General features: G+C 39.5%; 1 protein-coding gene across 2 annotated transcripts in view; it reads right to left on the bottom strand.

The window, feature by feature from the left end:
• Nucleotides 1-17,905: 17,905 nt before the first annotated feature.
• The window catches only part of PHTF1 (putative homeodomain transcription factor 1), a 46,455-nt gene continuing 41,851 nt past the window's right edge, over nt 17,906-22,509 (bottom strand). For both annotated transcript variants that reach the window (XM_021002052.2, XM_021002070.2), the window contains 2 exons: nt 18,759-18,884; nt 17,906-18,431 (listed from right to left, as the gene is read on the bottom strand). In XM_021002052.2, coding sequence (XP_020857711.1) covers nt 18,411-18,431; nt 18,759-18,884 — 147 coding nt within the window. In that variant the 3' untranslated portion in view covers nt 17,906-18,410. The remainder of the gene's footprint in view (nt 18,432-18,758; nt 18,885-22,509) is intronic.

The raw sequence follows: 22,509 nt of genomic DNA, 5'->3' as shown, positions 1-22,509 counted from the left end.
TATGTTTTTCAGCATCAAAGAAACAATCTAGCTAGCCATTCGCTCCAGCTCCCCACTTTTTGGGGGGAGGCCCCAAAGTCCTCTTTCTATGAACTGTTTAGAGCTTATAAGGGGATTGATGGTTTTTAAATTTTTTTCCCTCAAATTTCCTTATAACTACATACTTTAGTTGACTGTGTTTGTAGATAAATACAATTTCCACAGGGCATATTTTATTTTAAAATGAAAAGGTTCTCCATTGTCCCATTTAAACACAAATTTGACTCCTTGTCAAAAGCTCATTTCCAGGTACATACCTGAGGGAGAGGAAGAAGGGCCTTCCTTACTTTGGCATGTGTTTGGTACAGAAGCCAATCCCAAAGTGCCAGGTCCAGCCGGGGACACAATAGGCCTATTGGGATGAACGACCAGCCATCCTAGCCAGATGAAACAACACACTCCTAGAACAAGCTAGAATTCAATAGAACTCTTTTTTAAATGAGCATATATTCTCACCTTTCACACTCTGGGGGATTTTTTTTTTTTTTGGAAAGCTGATCAATGATGTTACTAGACAGATGAAAATGGACTGATACCTTTAAATAGTGCCATTTGCCCGCCTGGTTACAGGAAGTTTCACGGGCAGAGCACCTTCCCTCCCCCTCTTTCCTCTTGCTGGAATTGGGAGATACAGTGTCCTGTGGAAAGAACAGGAAGGAGGCCACTGTCACTGGATTATAGAGTCAGTCGAGGAGGGTGCAGTGTAAAAAGACTGGAAAGGAAAGAGGGAGCCAAGGAGTGTCCCATTTGGGGATAGCCTTCCCCAGTGACTCACCACCTTAAGCTGAAGCATGATCATGCAAAGAATGGGGACTGCTCAAAGCACCAATGATGCCTAGGCTCCTAGATGAAGAGTTGGAACTCCCCGTATTTATAGATGAGGAAAGATTAAGGTTGTTCCAGTAGTAAGTGACCAAGCTAGGATCTGAGCTGAGGGCCTCTAGCTCTAAATGGTGGCCGTCCTCTATTGGGTCTAAATGATACAAAAATTAAGAAGAATGAGAACAAGCCTCACAAAGAATACATTTCTGCAAGGTCAAAGGAATATTCTAAAGTAATTTGACACCATCCTTAACATACACTGTAGTCTGTGAAACACCATTAACTTTTTAAGCAGCATATCTTTAGATAGTTCTTTTCTGGTTATGCATTTAAGGTGTTTATTTTAGTTCATAGAATTACAGTGTGCTTCAAATAAGTCATAATTCTACGAAAACTACAATTTCTATTTTAGATAGCAGAATTAGTTTTCAGGTGCCCACCAGTTTGGATCAGCTTTTCTGTTGCTATGCAACCTTTGAGGCTTAACTGACATAAAAATGTGAAGAGCTATTTGTGTTCATTTGGTATTGAAATTCAATCCATATGAATGGATTTGAATTCTGAAAGCTTTGGGACTGTAACTACATGCTGGAACGGTAAGATGCAAATAGAAATTTCAATCTGGAGTGGCAGTGCTCTCCTTATGTTTCTGAATACAAATATACATATATGTTACATGTATGTGTACATATACACATACATACATATGTACATGTACACATGTATATATATAATATCTATCTTAGAGGTAGATTCATTTAGTGCAACACCATACTTGATTAACTTCCCTCTACAATGTCCCTGAGAAGTCATCTTACCATTGATACTACTTCAGTAATCCCCTCTACAATATCAGGAAGCTTTCACTTGATATCCAGTGATGGGGAATTCACTATCACAGGAGATTGTATACTCTAAGAGAATGGGAAAGGTTCTCAGCCCCAGGATGAGAGTTCCAAAGGTGAGTGGATTAACTACCCCATACAGTTAATGTGGCCTAAAATTTTTTCATGAATTTGTCAGGCTCTAATGAGTATGTAGTTTGCAGACCTCACCCTTTTCCTTTTGGACATTTGTCCTCCAATCACATTCTTCAAGATATTTCAAAAATCACTGACAGTCACTCAGTGATCACATCTACCAGCTCTTTCAGTATTCTAGGATATCATTTGTTCAAGGTTGGTCCTGCTGAACTAGCCTGTAATGTTTACACTTCACAGGTACTAAATCTCATTGTCCTGAGGACTGCTGTTCTGTCCCAACTCTTGTTTATTTTTCCTGTTCTACATTCTCCCTGAGGAGATTTTTTTTTGTCTTGTTTGGGGGGGGGGCGGAATCTGGTAAGCTTGGAATTTTCTGGCCTACTCCACCATCTTCTCAGAATCCTTTCTCCAAAGGACAATGTTGAGGTATATTGTGGGTGTCAATAGACTGCAACATATTCCTAAATAGGAATTGTGAAGGAGAAATAAAATAAATGACATGACCAACGAGATGTATGATTGAAGAAGGTGGAGGTGCCATCATGCAGTGAGAACACAGAACCATAAGAGGGCATAAATGCTCCTCGTTATCCCACAATTTAAACAGATGTAGAGGAGAGGAAGGCCCCAGCATTTAAGAACATGGACAAAAGTCACACAAAGAAAGAAAACATGGATGGATTGCAGTCTGCACCACTGGAGGGCATAGCTGCACTGATGAGATCATGGAGCCTTTGAAGTACCAAAGTAAGTTTCTACTGAATAAATATTTGTGTGTGTGTGTTTTAACTCCAGTCAGAACTAATAGTTTGGAATTTGGACGAGGCCCATTTGGCCATTGCAGACTACTACATATGGGCCATAATATAGATTAACAAAAAAATTACACACATATAGCATTTTCCTTAAAACAATACCATGAAGTAGGTAATACAGGTGTTTCCCCCATTTTATAAATAAGGAAATTGACTTAACTGTGGTTACACAGTTAATAAGTGATACAAATTCCAAGTCATGTCTTCTCTCAATGATTTAAATAAAGTCATCAGTGATATGCTTATTACATATGCAGATGATGCCAAGTTGGAAGGGACAGCTAACACAATCAACCAACAAGCATTTACTAAGCACCTACTGTGTGCCAGGCACTGTGCTAAGAGCTGGGAATACAAAGAGAGGCAAAAGACAATCCTGCCCTCAAGGAGCACACAAACATGCAAACAAATATATTCAAAGCAAGCTATATACAGGACAAATGGGAAATAATTGTCAGAGGGAAGGAACTAGAATTAAGAGGGGTTAGGGAAGACTTCCTGTAGAAGATAAAATCTTAGTTGGGACTTAAAGGGATCCAGGGAGGTCAGTAGTTGGATGGCAGGAGGGAGAGCATTCCAGGCCTGGGGGACAGTTAGAGAATATGCCCAGAGCCAAGAGTCTTGTTCATGGAACAGCCAGGAGGCCAGTGTCACTAGCTTGAAGAGCACATGTCAGGGAGTAAGGTGTAAAAAAAACTGGAAAGGCGGGAGGAGCCAAGGTTATGAAGAGCTTTGAATGCCAAGTAGAGTATTTTGTATTTGCTCCTGCAGGTAAGCCCTTGGAGTTTTTATTGTGTAAGGGGATGATATTACCAGTCTTGCATTTTAGGAAAATCACTTTAGTGGCTGAATGGAGAGTGGATTACAGTAGAGAGAGACTTGTGGCAGGCAGGCCCACCATCAGGCTGTTGCAATAATCAAGGCATCAGGTTTAGGAGGGCTTGCACACAAGGTATGACTGAGGATTTCAACAGATCTTGACAGATGACGACAGGTGGCCTAATTGAATTAGGCGTAACACATCTGGCCGATTGCGTTCACTTGTGGGCACCACGTTTAAGGAATGACATTTGTAAGTTAGCATAAAAAGGTCAGTCAGGAGTGTAAAAGAGCCTTAACTTCATGCTCTGTGAGGATAACTTCAAAGATTTAAGAGATGTTTAGCCTGAAGAAGGGCTGATTTAGGTAGGGGCCAATGACAGCAGTCATGGTATCTGCAGGGATTTCACTTGTTTGGCCCCTGAGGGCAGAACAAGAAAGAATTAGAAGTTGCAAGAGTAAAGAAAAACTTCCTAATAATCAGACCCGTGCCAAAGTGGATTGAATTACTGGCTGCCTTGAGAGATGTGACTTGTACTTCAGGGAAGATCTCTGATCTCTCTTGACCTCCATCCGGTTCCACAACCTTCAAATCCTCTCCTTCCCTCTCCCTGCATATTCACTTAGTTGCCAAATCGTGGCATCTTCTACATCCAAAACATCTCTTGTTATCTGACCCCTTCTCACCGCTCACAGTCAGCACCTTCATCCACGACCTCCTCCCTTCTCACCAGGACTGTCGCAATAATCTCCCTACTTTGTCTCTGCCCACCCCCACCCTCCACCCTCCCCTGTCCCCCGCTCCAAATCATCCTTAATAAAGCCTGCACAGGTCTGACTGTGCCATTCCCCTCTTTGAGCTCTAGTAACTTCCTGTTGCCTTCAGGATAAAAGAGACTGCTCTACAGCTCTCACAACCAGACCCAATGGACTTTTTTTCCAGCTTCATTATATGTTGTTACCCTGCCCAAGCTCCACAGGCCAGCTAAACTAGCTTCTTTCCTTCCTCCAAGCAGGATGGACACTCCCATCCTGCCTTGATGACTTGGTGCTAGCCATTCACTCTCCCCTCTTCCTCTGAGAATCCCTTACTGCCTTTAAGGCCCAAGGTCTACCTTTTCAATGAAGCCTTTCCTCACTTCCCTCCCAGATGCTTCTGCTTTCTGTTCTGTGTTTATTCTGTTTATATGGTTGTTTCTTCCCCAACAGGCCCCTGAGAAGCAGCGTGATATAGGAGAAAGAGGCTTGTCAGAGTCAAATGACGTGGGTTCAAATCCCAGCTCTTCCACTGAATCTGCTGTGCAATGTTAGGCTTGTTAACCGCGCTGTGCCTCTGCTGGGTCATAGGTAAAAAGAGGGGGTTGGACTAAGTCAGGGGTTCTTAACCTCTGTGGGTCACAGACCCTTTGTCAGTCTAGTGAGGCTGAGGATGTTGCTGTGACAGTTTAGTGGTGTCTGACTCTTTGCAGCCCCATTTGGGGTTTTCTGGGCAAAGATACTGGAGTGGTTGGCCATTTCCTCTTCCAGTGGATCAAGGCAAACATAGGTCAAGTGACTTGCCCAGGGTCACACAGCTAGTAAGTATCCGAGACTGGATTTGAACTCAGCTCTTCCTGACTCTGAGTCATAAACTCTATCTGATATGCCACTTACCTGCCTTAACAATTACTTAAGGCCTGTACTAGATGGCCACTGAAATCCCATCCGACTCTGAAGTTCTGTATAGTCTGTATTTTAACGTTGAGTGCTTTTTCTACTCTACCCAGTGGTGGACTGGAGCCAGCTTGCAGAGGCTCATGAAAGCCAATTGTTTTATTTTCAGGAATTTTGGGTGCTGATCATTAAACACAGCCAGTATATAATGCAGTAAGCTCTGTGCTTCATTGCTTTAAAAGAACTGGTGTCAACCATAGCAGAGTATATTTTCAATATGTTAGAATAATGAATACTTGAAAGAGAACAATTGCATTATGTTCTGATGGTGCTAATACAGTGCTGGGAAGAAAAGTCTGGAGTAATCAAGCTGTTAGAAAATTTTCCTAAAATCATCATTTGGCGCTGTTTAAATTATCAATTGCAATTATCACTTGATTCAATATAAGCAATAAAACAAGTTAATCATTTTTAAATCTCTAGATAAAAATTATTCTATTTATAACCAATCTAATGAAAATCGAACTGAACTAGAAAATATAGCTACAGAACTCAAAAATGAAATTATTAAAATTGGCACGTTCCTGGGCCTGAGATAGGTAGCTTGTAGTTTACGAGCTGCTCCTGTATTTCATAGCTCGTGTATCCTGTGTTACATATGCACTTTTCTCATTCTTCTTATTCTGGTTTGGCAAAGAAATTAGTTAGCATTAATTTCTTGCAAGGCCTTGCGTAATGATTGACATTCTTGAAGAATTTTCATTCCTTTCAACTGCATTGCAGCCAAGTTCATCCAACATTCAGAAAGTGAAAAAGTTAATTAAAAACACCACAAGAACTTTGGAAAAATTGAAGACAGGTATTGGAAAGCATGAATCTCAAGCTGAAAATTTGATTACAGCAGACAAGTTTAGAGACATTACACTTAATAAAAATAATAACTTTAATACTCTTCCTAGAAGTATGTTACTAGAAAATGAAATTCAATCCATGACTTCTATCAGTCAGAAACAACAAGGGAAGAATTTTAAAGTATTTGGATTGTGTAGAACGTATCTACTTGTTTCTATGAAGAAACTAATTCACCATGGAGAGCTGCTTAAAAATAAAAATTGTATCATTTCATTTAAGTGAAGTTTTAAAACACGATACTGATTTGAATGCTGTCTGTGATTTTGTAGATAATAATGAAGAATCAAACAATGTTCTAATCCCTGCAACTCCACAAAAAGCTAAAATATATCACCATTGTGCTAAGCAGTATCAAAACTGCACAAGGTTTCAGGTTAATGAATATAATTTGTATAGGGGAGGGGCAGCAAGGTGGTTAAGTGGATAGAAAACCAGTCATGGAGTGACTTTAAATCTGGTCTCAGACACTTATTAGCTGTGTGACCCTTATTAGTTGTGTGACCTTGGGCAAGCCACTTAACCCTGTTTTCCTCAGTTTCCTCATCTGTAAAATGAGAAGGAGAAGGAAATGGCAAACCACTCCAGCATCTTTGCCAAGAAACCCCAAATGGGGTCATGAAGAGTTGGAAAGTACTAAAATAACGAGTAGTTTAACAGGTGATCACATGTCAGATTTAATGACAATAAATTTATTGGGGAAAGTTTAGCAGATCGGAATGCAACTCCATTTGTCAAAACAGGGTTGACTTAAAAAAAAATTTTTAAAGGGAGAAGCTAGGTGGCGCAGTGGATAGAGCACAGACCCTGGATTCAGGAGGACCTGAGTTCAAATGTGACCTCAGACACATAGCACTTACTAGCTGTGTGACCCTTCGCAAGTCACTGAACCCTATTGCCTAGCCAAAAAAAAAAAATTTTCAAAAAAACTGGGTTGAATTGCAACAGCTATGGGTTGGCTACAGATACAAGAGTTCAGCAGTGAAGTAAGTGAAAGCATCCTGTGAGAATAAATTAATTATATGGCTTTTACAATAAAGAGTATTAGATATTTTATTATTTATTAGGTGATATGAAACTTTTATATGAGAACCTTCCCTCCCCCCTTTCCCCTCGCTGGAATTGGGAGATACAGTGTCCTGTGGAAAGAACAGGAAAGAGGCCAGTGTCACTGGATTATAGTCAGTTGAGGAGGATGCACGTTGTCTCCAACTCGCTAAGAGTTTTACAAAGCATTCATTTGCCAAGGGCTACCACAGTGTGGCTTCACAGATGTATATGGTGAGGGTGAATTAGGTGAATTAGGGAAAGCATCATAAAGGAGGTAACATTTGAGCTTTCAGTTAGGAACCAGGAGAGAGGAGAGGTTGGGACAAGTAAGTTCCAGGCAGTCGGAATAGTGTGAGTATAGGAAGTAAGGAGTATGGTCCTGTGTCGAGCTGAACATCCATGTTTGGGGAATAATCGGGAGAGGAAGAGAAAGAAAATGGGAAGTTCACTTGATTTTGTAGAAAACTAGTGGTGTTCAATAATCTCATTTAAAGCCCTTTATAACTTGATTCCAATCTACTTTTTCAGTTTACCATCTAACAGGGGAGACAACACATATATAGGGATCACAGCCAGGCAAGGAAATATCTGGAGAGTCACCGGGATGGTGATCTGGTCTGTCAGACAAGCCCCCTGCAGAAACAAGAGTAGTATGGTAACAATCATTTGTTTACTGAGCCCAGAACAAGAGGAAGAAAAGTGGGTCCTCCCTCTACAAGTTACATTATATTTTGCATCTATTTTGTACAGAAAGGCAGTGTTGCATAGTGGATAGAGAGATGGCCCTGAAGCCAGAAAGACCTGGGTTCAAGGCTCACCAGGGGCACATCTGAGTACTTCTGGATGCCTTTCGGTACTTGAGGCAACTAAGATGTGGAGAAGATGCCAACCGCCATTGATAGAGGGAGTTTCTTTACTTTTTTTTCTGAGGAGGGAAGTCATTCCTCTGACTGGGTGGTTTGTGATTTCTCTACCATGACTGGTTGGGAATTAAGGGTCAAGATTTTGCTCAGGGCCTTGGGGTTGGTGAATGACTCACTTTACGCTAAAGTATAAATCAACCCATTGCAGGAAGGGAAACAAACCTACAAAACCAACTTTTATGCCACATTAAGCAAATACATTCTATCACAAAACTTCAGTCTAAATGAGTATTCATCTAGGGATTAGGATACAAATGGACCATCACTCTATTATCAAAAACTACTCACAAATATAAAAGAAGTATTCCAAGGTCACAGTCTAACTAGATTTTAATTAAATTTTTATATAATATTCCCTACAGACATGAAGAAATTTCTAGAGGATTTATTGGCTTGCCAGATTTTTTAAAATGCTCCATGGATTTCTTAGTGAGAAATTACTATCATCTGCCTAGTTAAAGGCAAAAACTGTAAAATGAAGAAATTATGAGACAGATTAGAAATAGTCTTGTAAAATTCTAGAGAGCAAAACACAATGTTAAATAATAAAAATGGAATGATCACTACCCAGTGTTGCTCAGCGGCAGGTCTCTTCAGTAGGTGCCTATAATTAAAACCACAAGTATTTCAAATATTTCAATCTTGGCATATACATATAAATGTATGTATGTATGTATGTATGTACGTATTACCTACCTGCTGCTGAGATTCTTAGACATAGACCCATTATATTATACCTAAGTGAAAGGCTGGGCTAGTTCATTAGTCAAAAACAGGTGGTTTATCATTTCCTGCCCAACAAGTAGCCCAGTATAATGCTAGGATAGCTGGATTTAACAAAAACAGGTGGTTTATCATTTCCTGCCCAACAAGTAGCCCAGTATAATGCTAGGATAGCTGGATTTAAATAGAGCATCTGAACTTGTATCCCTGCTGGTACTACTTGTTAGAGGCAATTGGGAGCACCATAGTGCAAAGTGTACTGGGCCTGGAGTCAGTTTAGGCCCAGTTCAAATCCAGCCTCAGACACTTAATAGCTTCATGACCCTGGGCAAGTCACAACCTGTTTTCCCAACTATAACACAGGAGTCATAACAGCACCTAAGGATCAACTGAGATGATATCTGGGCGGCACTTTGCACAGTTCCTGGCACATAGGAGACAATGAATGTTCGTTCCCTTCCCATATTTGTGTTATGACCAAGGAGTTTTGGCCTCTCTGGGCCTGTTATTTTACTGTAAAATTAGAGGCCATCTATCTAGTCCAATTCTCTCTAAAGACTTTATAGAGTTGTGGGTGGGGAAGTGATATGGTCAACCTTGACCTTTAAGAAAATCACTTTGGCAGCTGAGTGGAGGATGACTGGAATGGAGAAAGGCTTGTGGAAGGGAGACCAAAGGAAAGTGCTGTGATGGTCCTACTGTGATGAGGGCTTGCACCAAGGCGGCAGCTGAGATGAGAGAAGGGGATAGATATGAGATGTCATGAACATAGAGATGAGAAGACTTGGCTATGATTGGATCAATGGTGTGGGCGCAAGAAGCTGAGGATGACACTGCCCAAGTGATTGGGACCATTGGTGGTGCCCTCAAAAATAACAGTAAAATTGAGTAGTGGGAAGAGTTAGGGGAGGAAAAATAAGGAGATCTGTTTTGGACATGTTTCACTTTGAAATGCCTATGGGACATCCACATTATGGCTGTTTTCTTTCTTTGTTTTTTAGGCAATTGGGGTAAAGTGTCAAGTGTTTGGTCTGAGGCTGGATTTGAACTCAGGTCCTCCTGACTTCAGGGCCGGTATTCTATCCACTGCGCCCTCTAGCTGCCCCTGGCTGTTTTCTTAAAGATCTTTTTCAAACTGCTCACCAGGCCTCTCCAATCTTGTACTTGATTTTTTTTAAACTTAAACATTTATTCCTAATTAAATTTGATCCCATTAGATTATGCACAATATCTTCTTGAATCCAAATTTTGTCATTCGGTGTATTAGCTATCCTCCCAAGGTTTTTGTCATCTGTAACTGAACCTTTATCTAAGTCACTCATAAAAATGTTACCCTTAGGGTACTCCACTAACAACTGCCTCCCAATTTGAGAATGAACCTTTGATAACTGCTCTTGAGGTCCCATATTCAACTTGACCCAAAATTATCTAACAGCATTATCATTTGGCCCACATCTCTCTCCACAAGACTGGCATGCAAGGCTTTCTTCTGGGTCCTCTCTCTTAGGGATCTCATCAGATCTCATGAGTTCAATGATCTGGTTTATGCAAATGACCTTCAGTCTACATATCCAGAATGAATCTCTCTCCTGAGCTCTAGGCCCACACTCGCTTGCGGGACTTCTCCACCTACATGTCTTTTAGGCATCTCAAACTTTAGCTCCCTTCGAAGGACACCTCTTTTGTGATTTTCCTACTTGTAGATGCCCTTCTCCCTACCCCAATAATGATTTTTTTTATTTACTCAAAAATATTTTGTATTCCAGAGGCAGTGTGGCATGACTTGTTTTTGATAAAGATATCCTGACTCCTTGGGATTACCACCTCCTAACCATCTTTTTCATAAAAGACATTATAGAATTTTGCCAGGAATCAGTCAACTTTATTGATTTTTCTGACTTCATTCTCTTCCTTCTTTTGAAAATTGGTGTAATATTTGCCCTTCACCAGTCCTATGGTTCCCCTCTTTTGGCCTCCATGATCTTCTGTGATTTGGGGGGTATCACACTGGGAAGGAGTGACATGGAGACTGTGAACATGTTCACTGTAGTGGTGGCTGAGGCTGGACTCTTTATTTTTCAATTAACAACTATTTATTTTCTCTCCCTCCCACCCTCAGTTTATAACAAAGGAGAAAGATAAAACAAAACCCTGGTAACAAACAAATCTAGTCAAGCAAAGCAAATTCCCACATTGACCATATCCACCAATGTGTGTTTCACTCTGCCCTCTGAATTCACCACCTCCCTGTCAGTACATGGGTAGCATAGATCACCATCAGTCCTATGGAATCATGACTGATGCTTATATCAATTAGAAGTCTTTCAAAGTTGTCTGTCTTTACAATGCTGTTGTTATTGTATAAATGGTTCTCCTGGTTCTGTTCCCCTACCTCTGCATCAGTCCATACAATTCTCCCCAGGTTTCTCTGAATCCACATCTTTCATCATTTATTACAACATAAGGTATCCCATTACATTCATATACCACCTCCCAGCTCCTGAGCACCTTTGGTTTTCAGCTCTTGCTGTCTTCCATGATCTTTTTTTTTTTTTACTTTTTATTAAACAATTTATTTATAAATTTTTAGTTTTCAACATTCACTTCCACATGATTTTGAGTTTCAAATTTTCTCCCCAGGACAGTGTGCAATCTGAAATAGGCTCTACTTACACATTCACATTAAGCATATTTTCACATTAGTCAGGATGTAAAGAAGAATTAGAACCAATGGGAGGACCGAGAAAGAAGAATCAAAGCAAAACAACAAAAGGAGAGCAAATAGTATGTTTCTATCTGCATTCAGATTCCATAGTTCTTTCTGTGGATGTGGATAGCTTTTTTCATCAGGAGACTTTTGGAGTTGTCTTAGATCCTTGCATTGCTAAGAACAGCTAAGTCTATCAAAGTCAGTCATTGCACAGTGTGGCTGTTACTGTGTACATGTTCTCCTGGTTCTGCTCATTTCACTCAGCATCAGTTCATATGTCTTTCCCGGTTTTTCTGACATCTGCCTGCTCATCATTTCTTATAGCACATTAGTATGCCATTACATTCATATACCACAGCTTGTTCAGCCACTCCCCAACTGATGGGCATCCTCTCAATTTCCAATTCTTGGCCACCACAAAAAGAGCTGCTATAAATATTTTTGTACACGTGGGTCCTTTTACCGTTTTTAATGATCTCTTTAGGATACAGACCTAGAAGTGGTATTGCTGGGTCAAAGGGTATGCGCAATTTATGCCCTTTAGACATAGTTCCAAATTGCTCTCTAGAATGTTTGGATCAGTTCACAACTCCACCAACAATGTATTAGTGTTCTAATTTTCCGTCTTCTCCAAATATTTATCATTTTCCTGTTTTATCAGTGTTAGTCAATCTGACAGGTGTGATGTGGTACCTCAGAGTCATTTTGATTTGCATTTCTCTAATCAATAGTGATTTAGGGCATTTTTTCATATGACTATAGGTATCTTTAATTTCTTCCTCTGAAAAAAAACTTGCTCTGCCTGTTCATAACCTTTGACCATTTATCAATTGGGGAATGACTTGTTTTCTTATAAATTCAACTCAGTTCTCTATATATTTTAGAAATGAGGACTTTATCTGGTTGTAAAAATTGTTTCCCAGCTTTCTGCTTCCCTTCTAATCTTGGCTGCATTGGCTTTGTCTGTGCAAAAGCTTTTCAATGTAATGCAATCGAAGTCATCCATTTTGCATTTCATAATATTCTCTATCTATTGTTTGGCCATAAATTACTCCCTTCTCCATAGATCTGACAGGTGAACTATCCCTTGCTCTCTTTTCCATTATCTTTCAAAGGCCACCATGATCACGTCCCCCTCTGAATTTCTATAATCTGTACTATATTATCATCAGTATCACTATCTCTAATTGTTTCATTCACACACACACACACACACACACACACACACACACACACACACACACACACACATAGATCTCATTTTCCCAACCACTGACTGGCTCAGTTATCATGTGCCCTGGCTCCTTAATTACCCAGAGAGGATGTTAATCTGGACCTTCTGGTTCAAATACATCCAAGGCATACATCTATCTCCTTACTTATCTGGGATAGCAACTCCCTCTTAGTAATTTTGTTTTGTCCTGTCTGATTTAAAGATAATTTTGCTTGGCAGAGAAAATAGAAGCACAACAGAAGAACACCTGCTTTCTTCCCTTTGAAGGAGGTATTTGTAAAGAACTTAGCATAGTGGCTGGCACATAGCAGGCACTTAATAAATGCTTGTTCCCTTCCCCTTCCTTTGTCCAACACCCTGTTCACAACAAGCATGTAGGGGCAGCTAGGTGGCAGAGTAGATAGAGCGCTGGGCCTGAAGTCAAAAAGACTCATCTTCCTGAGTTCAAATCTGGTCTCATATACTTGCTAAGTTAGGTGACCCTGGTCAGGTCACTTCACCCTGTTTGCCTCAGTTTCTCATATGTAAAATCAGCTGGAGAAGAAAAGTGGCAAACCACTCCAGTATCTTTGCCAAGAAAACCCCAAATGGGTTCAGGAAGAGTAGGACATGACTGAACAAAAGATTCTCCTTTCCACAATACAGCTTAAAACAACACCACCACACCCTTTTGTTGTCCTTACCTTTCCCACATGACCTTGTCAACTCATTTCCAGGTTCCAGCATTTCTATATGATTCCTACAGGACAGTGACATGCTTTTCCCATTCTCCCTCTTTTGCCCCTCTCTTAAAAAGCTGGTTGAAGAGTTCCCTGTCCGGCTAGCCACGTTGGTCTGTGCAGACACCACCTTCACTTTGGAATTGCTTCTCTTTGAATCTTTAGAACTTCCCATTCCTTCTGAGCAGGCTTACTCCTTATAATGTGAGGCCAGGGGATCTTATCCTTTCTTAGAACCTTTTAAAATCTACTCTGCAGAAATCTAGAGAGCATGTTAGATTATCTCCAGCTTTTCTCTACTTTCCTATGAATTTCAAGATGGAATGATCATTTCTCCAAGTTTCTATCATTTCCAGCTCCAGCAACTGGTTACTCTTGTTGGAGAGAACAAATTCCAGAAGACAATTTTTCCCATTGTTGGTTTCCTCATTTTTTGAAGTATTCAATTATTATTAAAGGCAAGTCAATCAATTTTTATCTAGTCTGTTTTTGGAACAGAGAGAGCTCCAGCAGATGGACTGTATAATGTAAGCTTCCATTACTATAATATTATATTTCCATGTTAGGCTTATGCTCTTTCCCCCTACACATCATTTTTTCCCTTTCTCCATAGATGGCCTTAGTTATTTCAACAACAATATCACCTATCTTTTTGCTCCCTGTCAATTTTCACCCAAAAGCTTTGGCCCTGGATCCAGTTCCTGGATTTCCCCACATGAGTTTATCTCTTTTTAAAAATTTATTATTTTGGGGTCACATTTGAGTTCCGAGGTGCTTTTCTCTCTCTCAACCCTGTGCTAGAGAAGGGCCAACATTTGACATAGATACATATGTGAAACTTTACAATACATAGTTCCAAATATTAGTTCTTTCTCTGGAAGTGGATAGCATCTTCCTTCAGAGGTCCTCTGTAGTTGATTTGAATATTCATATAACTCAGAATGGCTTAGTCATTCAAATTTACTCTTTGAACAATATTGCTGTTACCAGGTACAATGTTCTCCTAGTTTTGCTCATATCATTCCTTCATTGTTTCATGCAAGTCTTTCCATGTTTTCATAAAATCAACCTGCTCATCATTTCTTAACAGCACAGCAGTATTCCACTACAATAATATATCACAACTTATTCAGCAATTCCCCAAAGGATAGGCATTCCTTCAATTTCTAGTTCTTTGCCACCACAAAGAGAGCTGTTATAAATATTTTAAAACATAATAGATTCTTTTCCTTTGTCTCTGATCACCTTGGGAAACAGATCAAATACTGGTATTGTTGGGTCAAAGGGTGTAGACACAATTTTATAGCCTTTTGGGCATAATCCCATACTGCTCTCCAAAAGTTCGATAATTCACATTTCCACCAACAGTGTATTAGTGTCCCAATTTTTCCATATCCTCTCCAACATTTGTCATTTTTCCTTCTATCAATTTAGCCCATTTGATAGGTGTGAGACAGTATTTCAAAGCTGTTTTAATTTGCATTTCTCTAATCAATAACGACTTTGAGCATTTTTATATAGACACATTTCTTCCTCCAAAAACTGCCTGTTCATATACTTTGACCATTTATCAAGTAGAGAATGACTCATTCTTATAATTTTGACAAAGTTCTCTATGTCTGAGATATAAGACCTTTATTTGAAAAACTATCTATAAAAATTTCCCCCAGATTTTCTGGTTTCCTTCTAATCTTGGCTAAAATTAGTTTTATTTGTATGAGACCTTTTTAATTTAATGTAATCAAAATTATCCATTTAACATTTCACAATGCTCTCTATCTTTTGTTTATTCATAAAATCTTCTATCCATAAATCTGATAGGTAATGTGTTTCATGTTCTTATAATTTACTTAAATCTCTCTTTATGTCTAAGTCAGATATCCACTTTGACCATATCTTGGTAAATGGTGCAAGACATTGCTCTATATCTAGTTTCTGCCAGACTGCTTTACAATTTTCTCAATAGTTTTTTACCAAACAGTGAATTCTTATCCCCAAAGCTTACATCTTTACATTTATCAAACATAAGGTCACGTACTATTGTGTACTGTATAACCATTCCTTTCCACTGATCTACTATTTTTATTTCTTAGCCAGTACCAGATAGTTTTGATAATTATTGCTTTATAATACAGTTTAAGATCTGGCACTGCTAGACCTCCTTCCTTTACATTTTTCATTAATTCCTTTGATATTCTTGACCTTTTGTTCTTCCTAATGAATTATTAATTTTTGTAGCTCAAAAATAAAGTGATTTTTTTGGTAATTTGGGATGGCAATTAGTAGATTAATTTAGGCAGAATTCTCATTTTTATTATATTGGCTCAGCCCGCCCATGATCAATTAATATTTCTCCAATTATTAAAATCTGATTTTATTTGTATAAAAAGTGTTTTATAATTATGTTCACATAGTTCCTAGGTTTGTCTTGGCAGGTATATTCCCTGGTATTTTATATTGCCTAGGGTTATTTTAAATGAACTATCTTTTACTATCCTTGCAGGGCTTTGTTTGTGATATATAGAAATGCTGACGATTTATGTGGACTTACTTTTCCAGCTACTTTATTGTTTCAACTAGCTTTTTAGTTGAATCTCTCAGATTTTCCAAGTAAATACTATCATATCATCTGCAAAAAGAGTTTTATTACCACATTGCCCATTCTGATTCCTTCAATTTATTTTTCTTCTCTTATTGCTGTTGCTAGCATCTCTAGTACAATATTGGATATGATATCTTCCTTTATATCAAAGGGCAGCTAGGTGGCACAGTGGTTAGAGTGCCAGCCCTGAAGTCAGGAAGACTCATATTCCTGACTTCAAATCTGACCTCAGATATTTACTAGCTATGTGACCCTGGGCAAGTCACTTAACCTTGTTTGCCTCAATTCCTCATCTGTAAAATGAGCTGGAGAAGGAAATAGTAAACCACTTCAGTATCTTTGCCAAGAAAACCTCCAAAAGGGGTCACAGTCAAACATGACTGAAAAATTACTGAACATGAACACTGAATATGAGTTTATCCTCTTAACTGAGGAAAATTAATTTTAATGCTGTATCATTTTATTATTAATTTGTAATATGCCCTCTTTTCCTATCTTGACCCCTATCTTTTAGTCCAGTTACAAGAGAAACCTCCCCCAGTCTGGAACTAGCCAAGGAATACAATTACTCCCAGGTCCCAAGGCATCTGCCTAGGAAAGGACCCTTGCTTTGTTTATCCCATAAACAAAAGCCAGTATGAGCTAAGGTCACCCTACCCAGGGGATGGCTCTTGTGTCTTTGCCTTCTAATCAAGATATGAGGTGACCTGGTCTACCCGGGGGGAGAGAAAGCCAGTGAAAACCTGATTGAGATGGCTTATGTTTTTTCTAGACAAGATTGCTCTGGGCACCTCTCAAGCAACTGGCACTCATTGAGAGGGGCATGAACAGTCATATCTGAAGGCCAACTTACCCACCCACCAATCAGGGTCATCTTACATTTGCCAGGGAAAGTCTAAATAATGTACCATTAGGCTAATCAGAAGGAAGACATACTTAGGTATAAAAGACACTTTGCTCTGGATCTCTTGGTGCAAGTAGAGGCTAGCCAATAAGACCTCTCTATTACTAGGCTGTGTGCTAATAAAGGATATCTTGGCTCTGAGAACTGCCTCAGTCTGCCCTTTGTTAAATGCCAGCCACTATATAATATAAAATGCTACTTGCCTTTTGCCTACCCCCATACCCCTAATTATCCTGCTTTTTGAATAAAATTTGAAACTTCTCCAGTTATAGGTCTCATCTTTCCAAGTTGCAATGACACCTATGAGGTCAAATTTGACTTTTGTATTAGAACATATAGTTCATCTTGCTTATTAAGTATATTTTGTTCATGAAGACTTTACCTCTTCTGTTATTACTACTCCATCATGGTCATAGACCTCATCTGAATTTCTATAGCATCTATAATCTGTATACATTATCATCAGTGTCACTATCTCTAATTGTTTCTGTCTCAAATCATCACAGAATCTTAGCACCCATTTACATGGCTTGGACTTCCAGTTTATCCCGTCTGGCTTCTCAAAACACACAACTACACGAACTATACTCAGAGCCTGAAACTGGCCAGTTTTTCCTTAACTGCATTGCTATGAGGTACTACACAGTATATGAATCACAAGAGAAACAAAGAGCAGGTGATGAAGACCTGGAATAGCTCTTGCAGAACTCGACTTGTTAGCTGCCAGAGACAAGCCACCATGCCTTACTGACTCGGAGACATCACAGAGGCAGATTTCTAATGCTTCTAGGTTTTAGACCAAGACCGTGTATTGTGTCAATGATACAAATAAATATTACATGGTATTTCTCTATTCCAGCAACAGTTATGATGGTTATTAGGATTAGCTCTATAAGCATAATGGAAGCTCAATCTTTCTTATAGTTTATCAGAAACTTGCAGTTAGAAGTGTCAGTTCTGTTTTATTTAATTTTTTTAAAGAAAAGCCAAGAAACTGAAATTTTCCAATAAGGTTTTTTTATTGGATTCAACCTAAAATAGTTTCAATTTGATCTCTCTTTGCTATAGAATGAAACTCTCTAACTCCATAGATTATAATGGAAGAGAACTGAATTCACATTTTTTTCAGGAAAGCAAATGTGTTTCACACTTTGGGCATTCCATATAAAAATGTAACCATTAAAGCACTGAAATGCCCAGAATAAATTTCCTAACCTGGGAAATTATTCAGTGTATTATGCATGGTAACAGAAGAAAGGCATTAGTTTTCCAACACTTCGGAATGTTTCTAAACTGTGAAAATGAAGTCTTTAGCATACACATACACACAAACAGAGTTGTGTGCCAACTCTTGATTCCCAGGAAAACATCATTCACAGGTCTGCCACAGGTGAGAGTACCTCTGCATGCAAGAAAATGGAAGGCTGTCTCACTTGTTCCTGGAATTGTCCATCAAATGGTTAAGTACCGATGCCAGCAAAGATTTATGGTCCAAATATACCAGCTCATGGCTTAATTTTCCACAACTAAGGAAAGAAAACAACCACCAGAATGATTTCAGCTATGAAAATAAGTTTTGAGCTAATTCACTTAGCAATCTGAATGCATACCTACATGACAGTAAACTAGAGAAGCCTTTTTTTTTGCATACGGACAAAGGAATGAACTATGGAACTGTAAACTTGGCCCAAAAGCCTTCAACAAGAGCAACAATTATTTTCCTAAGAATCATTCCCTATTATCCATCACACAGAAAAGTAGGAAAAGAAAAGATTTCTATAAAGTATTTTAATAGATAAAGAAACATCTTCAAAGAGATCAACACAAATAAAGACAATGACAGCCATACTTACTCTTATATTAAATCCTAGTAGATCACTTATCACCCCTGAGACAGCTGAAAGGATAACCACCCGAGTTATGTTGTAGATCAGGGGATTCATGGTAAGGCCATAGAGCCTAAATGGGGTGTCCAACTCCTACAACAAACACAAGGAAAATGAAAAAAGAAACATTAGGCATTCAGAACGGTGTCTATGGAGTGCACAACTTGCTTAGCTAGCTTCCTGAAGGCTTCACTTGTGACTACTCGAGGAGAATGTGATTCAGTTCCCTAAAATATTCAAGAATTATAGTGTTAAGAGCCACCTTCCAAAAGCCTATAATGAATAACATCACCTACTTTTCCCAGTTGGATTGTGTAAACTTCCTTTTCTTCCTTGGGCTAAAGGATAAAGGCACGGTAAAATTAATATTGAAACCACATAGGAACCAATCTAAAGTAACAAGTTCGAGATGACCTGACCATAAAAGCACTGCCAGTAATGCAGCTTCCACCTCTCCACTAGGCTCTAGGGCAGGAGTTTTTAACCTGGGGGCCACAGAAAGGATCCATGGATAGATTTTAGAGTTGGTGAACTTATATGAGACAAACATTACATCTTCATTTTCACTAACCTCTGAAATTTATCATTTCCTTCAATTACGAATTTTTTCAAAAAGGAAAGAAACATTATTCAGAGGAGTCTTCAGGTTTCACCAAACTTCCAAAGAGTTCCATGACACAAAGCATGTTAAGGACTCTTGGTCTAGGAGAACCAGCTGTCTTCCCTCAGCAGGCAGCCTTCATTCAACAGTTTAAATCCCTCTCACATGAGCTTGGGTGAGACCATTGGAGGGGGAGGAGTGGGGAGAGGGCGAGGAAGGGAAGACATACTGCAGACTGCTCTAATCTTCAACCCTACGTCTTGGAACTAAGCTGACTACTTGGGTACAGGGAAGAGGAGAACACATGGCACTGACTTCCCTCCCAGCAAAAACGGCCACCATGCCCAAACAGGACCTTGGTCCAGTTAGGGACTTCTCTTTGGGGTAAAGAGGTCTGAAATGGAGGGGGGAGAGGGAGAGATAAGAATATCCACAGAAAAATAACATGGTTATGCCTGGCTTAAGCCAAGCCTCCTCCCATGCCACTGGGCCTCCTTGAGATGAGGAGGAGGAGTTGGATTCTGACTTTCTTCTATCCCTCTTTTTTTCCTCATGTCTCCATATCTCTCACTCCCAACACGTAAAGTTCAGGCTCACCCATTATCAATCTTAAAGGGGCAGAGGGGCTTGTATGTAGACGAGGACAGAAGTATGGTGGTGGAGGGAAGAAGTAGATAGGTGGAAAAGGTGATCAGACCTTACTCCCTTCCCTACACTGGCATCTGCAGAGTTAAAGTATCTCTTAGTTATCAAGAACAATTATTTTAAAATAGGAAGCTATTTGTCTATATATTTACCTAACTGTCTCTCCTCCCTTTCACTGTCAAATTTCCAGAAAGTTTTCCATATTGCTTGCTACACTTCCTCTCCTCCTATTCACTTCTTAGCCATCTGTAATCTGGTTTTAGACTTCACCACTCAACTGAAACTGCTCTCTCCAAAGTTATCAAGGACCTTAAATACTAAATTTAATAGGCTTTCCTCAATTTTCTTCCTTCTTGACCTCTCTGCAGCTTCTCATGCTAATAAATACCCTTTCCCTCCTGGTAAAGCCTCCCCTCCCTGGATTGTGGCAACACTGCTCCCTCCTGGTTCTCCTCCTCAGTCCCCTTTGCTCAGTCATCATCCATAGCCTACCAGCATGGGTAGCCCTCAAAGTTCTGTCCTGGACCCTGATCTCTTCTGCCTTAATACCCTCTCTCAGTGACTTCCTCAGCTCTCATGGCTTTAATTATCGTCTCTATATAAAGGACTCCTATATCTATGCATTCATGCCGAATCTTTCTTATATTCTGCAGTCCTGAATTACCTGTCCAAATATGTCCTCATGTCCAACTGTCTGGATATCTCCAGCAGGGTGTTCCATGGGCCTCTCAAATTGAACATACCCAAAACAGTGCTCATTCTTCCCTTGCCCTTCCTAATGTTCCATTTCTGTGAAGGATACTGCTATCCTTCAGGCACTCATGGTTGCAACTTCAGCATCATCCTGATAGTTTTCTTTTTCCTCAAACCCTCTATCAAATCAGTTGTCAATTCTTATCAATTCCCTCTTCATGGCATCTCTCACATCTGTCTCCTCTTTACTCACTAAGTCACCAAACTCACTCAGGCCCTCATCACCTCTCCATTTGACTTTTAAGGCAGCTTCCAAATTGGCCTCCCGGCTTCCAATCCTCTCCCCAAACCATCCTCCTCACACAGCTGCTAAAATAAGCTTCCCAAAGCACAAGTCTGTCCATCTCACTCCCCAGTATAATAAGTCTCTGTGGCCCACTACTAATAAACATTCTTCAGTTTAGCATTTAAAGCTGATTCCCAGGCTCGCTCCAGTCTTCCTGCTAGATGTTAATGACCAGCCTACTTTCCAGCCAAACTGGCTCCCTATCTTCCACCTCTTTGCATAGCTCATCTCTCAGACCTGGCAACGCCTTCCGCCTTCCGCCTTCCTCCTTCCGCCTTCCCCCTTCTGCTTCCCCTCTGCTTTGTAGGATCCTTAGCTTCCTTCCCTATTTAATAGTGTTCTCTCTCCCCTCAAATACTATTGTATTTACATAGTTAAATGTTGTATCCCTTTGTAGAGCTAGACAAGACAACAAAATTCATTTGGAGGCATAATAGTTCTAAATTCTCAAGAGAAATAATGAAAAGAAGTAGGAATAAAGTGGGAATAGCATTGCCAGACCTCAAATTGTACTGTAAAGTAGCAATCATCCAAACTGCTTAGTGCTGGTTAAAATATAAAGGTTGTACAGTAGAACACAAGAGATAAGGATGAATCTGCATCACGTGAACTCAATTTACTGTTCAATAAACCCAAGAACATAAATTCCTTGCAGAAGAACTCTCCATTTCATAAGAACTACTGAGAAAACTAAAACTCATTTGGAAGAAATTAGGCTTACTACAGTATCTTAAACCATATTATCAATAATTTCAAAATGGATACGTAACCTAAATATTAAATTAGGTCATGCCATAAAAAAATTACAAGAGAACCAAATTAGGTACTTTTCACAACTATGGTTACAGGTAGAATTCTTCACCAAACAGGAGAGGCATGATAAATGATAAAACATGATTTTGATTACATGAAACTGAAAAGCTTATGCATTGACAAAATGCAATTAGGCTGACAAAGGAAGCGGTCAAATAGGAGGAGGGAACAATTTGCATCAAATATCTCCAATAAAGGTCTGATGCCCAAGATATACAGACAATTAACAAAAATGTATAAAACCCAAACCCACCCCCCTATGGGAACAAACAGTTCTCAAAAGAAGAACTATACACTATCAACAACCTTATGAAAGACTGCCCTAAGTCACTATTAGGAGAAATGCAAATCAAAACAATTTTGAGATTTCACTGCACACTTAAAAAATTAACAGAGAGTGTGTGGAAAGACAGACATGTACACTAATGCATTAGCAGTGCAGTCTATCAACTGGTTCAACCACTCTGGAAATCAAATTAGTATGTCCTTCCCTCCTTTGCAAAGAGAAGAATAAGGGGAGAAGGGGATGATTGATGTGGAATAAGACATATGCTGGAGGACCTGATGTCCTGATCTGCTTTCTTCCTCTTTTATTTTTATTCTTTATTATAAAGTATTGC

This window comes from Phascolarctos cinereus, unplaced genomic scaffold, assembly GCF_003287225.1.
Source record: "Phascolarctos cinereus isolate Bilbo 61053 unplaced genomic scaffold, phaCin_HiC Scaffold_5;HRSCAF=322, whole genome shotgun sequence".
In the NCBI taxonomy this organism is placed as follows: domain Eukaryota; kingdom Metazoa; phylum Chordata; class Mammalia; order Diprotodontia; family Phascolarctidae; genus Phascolarctos; species Phascolarctos cinereus.
The sequence above is the reverse complement of the archived record's forward strand: the minus strand, read 5'-3'. Positions and strand labels throughout refer to the sequence as shown.